This window comes from Rutidosis leptorrhynchoides, chromosome 10 (assembly GCF_046630445.1).
Source record: "Rutidosis leptorrhynchoides isolate AG116_Rl617_1_P2 chromosome 10, CSIRO_AGI_Rlap_v1, whole genome shotgun sequence".
Lineage (NCBI taxonomy): Eukaryota > Viridiplantae > Streptophyta > Magnoliopsida > Asterales > Asteraceae > Rutidosis > Rutidosis leptorrhynchoides.
This window is the reverse complement of record NC_092342.1, coordinates 254607103-254613776: the sequence shown is the minus strand read 5'-3', so window position 1 is coordinate 254613776 and position 6674 is coordinate 254607103. Positions and strand designations below refer to the sequence as shown.

At 26.9% G+C, this 6674-nt stretch overlaps 1 protein-coding gene across 1 annotated transcript; it reads right to left on the bottom strand.

The window, feature by feature from the left end:
• Positions 1-2375: 2375 nt before the first annotated feature.
• LOC139870968 (desmethylxanthohumol 6'-O-methyltransferase-like) lies at positions 2376-3256 on the bottom strand. Its single transcript, XM_071858727.1, has 2 exons — positions 2540-3256; positions 2376-2414 (listed from the first exon to the last, which is right to left on the bottom strand). Exons 1-2 carry the CDS (start codon positions 3254-3256, stop codon positions 2376-2378), a joined length of 756 nt encoding a protein of 251 aa, XP_071714828.1.
• Between the last annotated feature and the right edge of the window lie 3418 nt (positions 3257-6674).

Sequence of the window (6674 nt, the reverse complement as noted above, 5' to 3'; positions counted from 1 at the left end):
TTATCTAAGTCAATATCTTACAATATTTTAATTTCATCATGATACTCATACTCATTATTTCCTAATCGATTCGTTTAATAGCTTTTAATCGTCTTTTATATTGCATTCGTTTTAATGATAATAATGGTAATTATAATAATTAGGTGTTACTAATATTAGTTTCTAGTTATAATAATACTAATGGTAATAAATATTACGATAATATTAATGATAATACTAATTATAACTTTAACGATAATAACGAAAGTAATAATAATAAAATAACAATTTTTAATGATAATACATTTTATGGATAATGATAATGATAATAATCATAATAATAATAATATAATAATAACAATAATAAAAATAATAATTAGATAAAAACTGGAACGATGATAATACTAATAATCATTTTTAATAATAATACAAAAATTCAATTGACTATAACTTCTAATCCGTTCATCGAAACCATTCGTTATCTAAATGAAAAGTTCTTAATTTTTCGTTATCTTTCCAACGACATGCATATCTTATACCTTATCTCAACCGCATATGTATCAAACTTATGATTCATCAAAACTATCTAATGACTAAATTAAACATACATGCATACATGATCATATCTACTCGAGTACTAGTCAGGGATACACTAATAATATGTAAAAGTTAAGTTATGAGTGCTCACGTATCAATATTGAGATTCAATATTGCAGGAAAGTACGTAGACGCAACGAAGACGATAAACACTAGGTTGACCTCACGAGCTATACCCATGAACCATACCCATCACATCCATAGCTATAACCTATAATTTCCTTAGCCTTATCCTACTCGAAAAAACTTATTTTTGAAATTACGCGAGCAGCACTCCGTCGTAGTATTTTATGTATAATACTAATAATAATGGTACTACTAATAATGATAATACGATTAATAATAATAATATTAATCTTAATAATAATAATAATAATAATAATATTAATATATATAAAGAGAGTAGAGATATGGAAAGATGAATGGATTCGTGCTCGACCAGTTAGCTTTTGTAGGGATCATTTCTGAAATCTATCCCCATGCGATTGCATGAGGATTGGGTGTGTTGTCCATGCAATCACATGAACATACTTGACAGCTCAAATGCATTTCAATTCTCTGCCGACAGTCCATTTCTCATTTGTGTAATATAATTAATATTATTTAATATATAATATATTTAATCTTTAGAATTAATTAAATATTATATTCTCGTGCATAGTTAAAATGTAATTTTTGTTCAAATGACTCATACGTTGTCACTCGACTCATGTACCACTTTTAGTTTTTCGAACGCACTTTTGTACTTTTAGAAAACTAGCCTTTTACGTTACGCGACGTGTACCCTTATTAATAATTTGACTTACTCATCAATAAATTACCTTATAAAAAATGTAACTTATAAAATTGAGCGTTGTGGTCATTTGCTTCTATAAATCAGTGACTCGTTGTTTATCAAAATATATTATTTTAAATCAGGACGTTTTATGACTAAGTTAGAATATATATATATTTTTTATATGGAATTGTAAATTTGTACATAATATATATGTTTGAAATATTTATTTAATGATATAATATTTAGTCTTTCAAAATTAATTACATTTCAAAGTTCATTTTATATAATTTAACTCGTTTTAAATAATAGTAGTTATTTTACCAAATAATGTTTTTAATATGAAAACTAAATAGTTGATTTATCAAGGGACACGAGTTAATCAAAGTAAAGTACACTTTTGAAATTTAAACGAAAGTGATTACTAACTTTTGACTAACTCTCGTTAATGACACTTTTGTAAATCACTTTTACCAAATATTCCGGATACCGTTAAAAAGAAAAGGTTTTCTAAATCAAAGTGGACTTCTTAACAGAGACTCGTAATCATAATTCAATGTAACTATTAAATCAATCATTTGATAACATCTTCTAATTCCATCGATAATTATATGAATATATATTTTGAAACAAATACGTTTATGTAAAGTATTATACGTCTAATACTTTGTTAATATTTTCAAGTTATAATATATACAAATACATCTATAATCATATCCGTTCATATAACAGTTCGTGAATCATTGGAATTTAGTCGAGGTTAAATGAATGTATGAACATAGTTTTAAATTCTTGAGATTTAACTTAACAAACTTTGCTTATCGTGTCGAAAACATATAGAGATTAAAGTTTAAATTTGATCGAGATTTCCGGGTCGTCACATATTACAAGTCACAAACATAATTATATCAAATTTAATACATGCATCATCAAATACACCATCTCCTTTAGGGTTTAGAATGATATCTGCAATAATAACTTTCCCAGGTTTCTCAATTATGAAGTCTCGACAGTTTTTGAGAATCTAAACACACTTGTCATCACTCCAGTTATGCAATACCGACTGTCATATATATAGAATAGAACATCAACATCAACGTTATAACTTATAAGTGATAAATATTTTCTTCTTTCACACAGAACATGTTATAAATATTTTACTTTTATGTGTGAGAGATTAATTAATACCTTGATAAGATAGGAATTTGCAGGTGGGATGGCCTTAAACATGTCACCTTCAACATGGGTAACCCCTTGATATGTTGGTGCATCTGAAATAACATGAGGCAAATCAAAATTTATACCTTTAATATGTGGATATTTTGTTACAATGTCATTTATATCCATCCCGATACCACCACCAATATTCACCAAAGTTCCTTTCACACCATAAAATTCATAACTCGATAAGATCGCATCCATGGTGCTCCATGTGAAACATGCCATTCCTTCATTGAAAATTCTATTGTACTGTGGGTTAGTCGAAACATAATCCCACAATTCGACTCCATATGTCTTCTGAATTGCGGTATCTCCTTCTATAATAGATTGTTTTAACCTAAGAAAAGGTGAAGTTGAATCTGGATGGGTCATCCACGTTGCAAATGCTGCAAGACTATTCCTTTCATCATGTATGAACCATTTAGAACAATAGTTTAGCACGTAGATTGGTTCGATGCATTCTGGTTCATGCACCTCATCTAGAATTTGTTTGCGGACCAAGAACCTCAGCAGGCGCGAGAGGCCATCCAAAATTAACGTCGGAGAGTTGTTCTCGCGAGCTATTTCAGTCAAAGTTAGCAGGACACCTCGATGGTGAATTATATTAACAATCTTGAGTTCTATGGCACATCTTATAGATACCAGGGGCGAACCTACTTGAGACTCCGAGGGGTCCCGTGACATCACTAGTTTTGATTTTTTTTTTATTTTTACAAAATACGATTCAATATTGTATAGAACACCACTAAATAAAATCGTAGGACCCCATATTTTTTCAGAATTTATAATTCTATGATTTGAATCAAAGATGGACCATTAAGATATTTGAAAGTAGCCCACTTAACATAATTTTATAGTATCGACCATTAAATATTAAATATTCAAATATAAAAATAACACACCTCTCGTGCATATGCCTCTTTTTCTAATGCTAATTCCTGAATCACTTTTTCTTTACAACAATAGAGCTCACCTACCTCTGTTTCCTTCTTGGATCTTGGCGTAAGGTGAACTCCCTATCTACTTCTACAATCTATGGTACGATTTACTTGCTTTTATCCTTCTTTATCATTAACCAATTTTACTTATCACAAACATTGTTTATTTAGGGTATATATGACTAGGTTTTTTTATTTATTTATTTAGTCATATAGTGGTATATATATATATATATATATATATATATATATATATATATATATATATATATATATATATATATATATATATATATATATATATATATATATATATATATGGGCAGGATCAATGGGGAAGTAACCAATCGGGGGAAGCAAATTTTTTTTTTCTTTTCGTTTTTTGAAAAAACTTTGTTCAGGAACGTTATAGATTGGATGAAAATATGAACATTTAAAAAAGACACTTCGTTATGAATGTTATTATTTTGGCGGGAAAACGATCGACAAAAATAACATTAGAGATAATATTGTTCGTGAAAAATGTTAACGTTTTTTTTCTTCATGTTTTGTGAAGTAAAATTTAGCCCGATTTAGAGTTTAGGGTTTAGGGTTTAGGGTTGGTGTTTTGGGTTTATTCCATAAACCCAAAACACCAAACCCTAAATCCTAAACCCTAAACTCTAAACCGTTCGTGTTAAAAACTCAATCTAAATCCTAAATTTAAACCCTAAATATAAACCCTAAACCTTAAATTTCTAAACCCTAATATCTAAAACCTATAAACCCTAATATCTAAACCCTAATATATAAACCATAATATCTAAAACCTCAACATACGCTCGAAAAACACGATAATTGTTATACATTACTTCTTCGAGAGTTTTTTCCGCCAAATTAAAAACATTTATCACAAACTGTCTTTATTAAATGTTCATATTTTCATCCAATCTATAATGTTCGTGAACAAAGTTTTCTCAAAAACAAAAAAAAAATTGCTTCCCCCCGCTTCCCCCCGATTGGTTACTTCCCTCTTGATCCTACCAATATATATATATATATATATATATATATATATATATATATATATATATATATATATATATATATATATATATATATATATATATATATATATATATATATATATATGTTATTAACTTATAATTTATGATTAAGACTTACAATAATATTTAATTGATTGATTATCTTGCTTTATACGACGGCAAATGCAAGTTGCACATATAGAGAAGCATTAGATTCACCAAAATAAAATATTATAGAGTTGGAGGTTGGAATTTTGATATAGTATATGTGTTAAGTCAATTAATTTTTTAGATTTAGATATAACTAGAAAAAATACTGACAGCGCGTTGCGGCGGTTGTATTTGGATATACATTGCTTGGCACCTAATATACCTAACAGCTCGCGATTTGCGGTGAAACATTTTAAAGTCTTTTATGAAACTAATGTTGAACAAAAACTGAGGAAAAAGTTGCAAAAAAAAAAAAAAAAAGATGGCAGAAGGACTTGAACTCAGGTATTTTTTCTTATAAACTCATGAACTTACCACTTACTCCATCAATTAATTTGATATAATTAATTGTGTTTGTTTATATTATATATATATATATATATATATATATATATATATATATATATATATAATATAATTTATCCAATATGTTTTCCTTACAAAAGAAGCTCCGTTGCAAATATAATTAGTTGCTTTTTGTTCGTAAAAGTGATGACGGCAAAACCTAGCTCGTGCAGAAAAAAAGATAAATCATGTTTCAAAATTGGGTGGGTGTTATTTAATTATTATTAATTAAAATTGAAAATCTACATGTTTTATCCCTTAAAGTTATACCTTTACACCTTTGTACCCCAACAATTTGACCTTTAACCCCTTAACTTTAAGCCACATGATTGTTTCTTCCCCTAGCCAAAACACAAAAGCCACCAAATGAAACGACCAAAAACTTAGTAACAATTAGTAGATATTAAAATTACATTCTCATGATGTACGTGGTGACGAAAGGTTTAGTAATTTGAAAGGAATTGGACAACTTACAAAGATGATAGTTGAAACAAACAAGAGTATAATATATCTAAAGGTCTATCTTCTTTTGAAACTTGCATTGATTTTGGCCGTTGCAACATCTACAGTGGAACGTGCCTTTTCAGCAAAGAAGTTAATAAAGAACGATTTACGAAACAAAATGGGAGACCAATTTATGAATAATTGTCTACTTTCATATATTGAGAAAGATGTGTTAGATGATATAAGTAATAATACAATTATGGATGAATTTTATCGTATGAAATCTCGTAGACAAAATTAGAAAGGTGTAGTTAGTCTTTTGTAGATTGAAATATATGATAGTTTTGTAAAAACTTTGATTTCTGATAATATTACCTAACTTTTGTTATATGTTTGTGTTTTTATCGCATTAAAATCCGACCCGACCCGAACACATTCAATTTTTGTTCAAGTAAGTTATCGAATAAATTTTTTAGGAACCGCATTGAGTTCGAATCCTAGATTCGCAACTAATAGATACACCGATCAAAAAAGATTGAAGATGTTGCATGATCAGTGATTGGCCTTTGATTATTGCATCCTCTTCTTTTTTATTCATTATTTTTTATATAAGAAATGACAATTTTGTTTAAGCTGATATGATGAATAGACTGTAATTTGTGGCTTTAGTTTATATAGGCACTGTACGTATTTCCATGAACCCCCTAGCATATGCATATACTACATTCTTTATTTCTTTTATATCAAATCTGGTTGGTGTTAGGGAGGCTTCCTTTACAAATAAAAATAATAAATATTATTATTATTATTATTATTATTATTATTATTATTATTATTATTATTATTATTATTATTATTATTATTATTATTATTATTATTATTATTATTATTATTATTATTATTATTATTATTATTATTATTATTATTATTATTATTATTATTATTATTATTATTATTATTATTATTATTATTATTATTATTATTATTATTATTATTATTATTATTATTATTATTATTATTATTATTATTATTATTATTATTATTATTATTATTATTATTATTATTATTATTATTATTATTATTATTATTATTATTATTATTATTATTATTATTATTATTATTATTATTATTATTATTATT

Bases quoted from the DNA above. Each gene is read 5' to 3' on its own strand.
- LOC139870968 (XM_071858727.1), bottom strand. From the start codon at position 3,256: ATGTCACGGGACCCCTCGGAGTCTCAAGTAGGTTCGCCCCTGGTATCT. The intron at 2,415-2,539 runs GTATTAATTAAT...TATATATGACAG, and splicing joins CAAATTCCTATCTTATCAAG to TCGGTATTGCATAACTGGAG.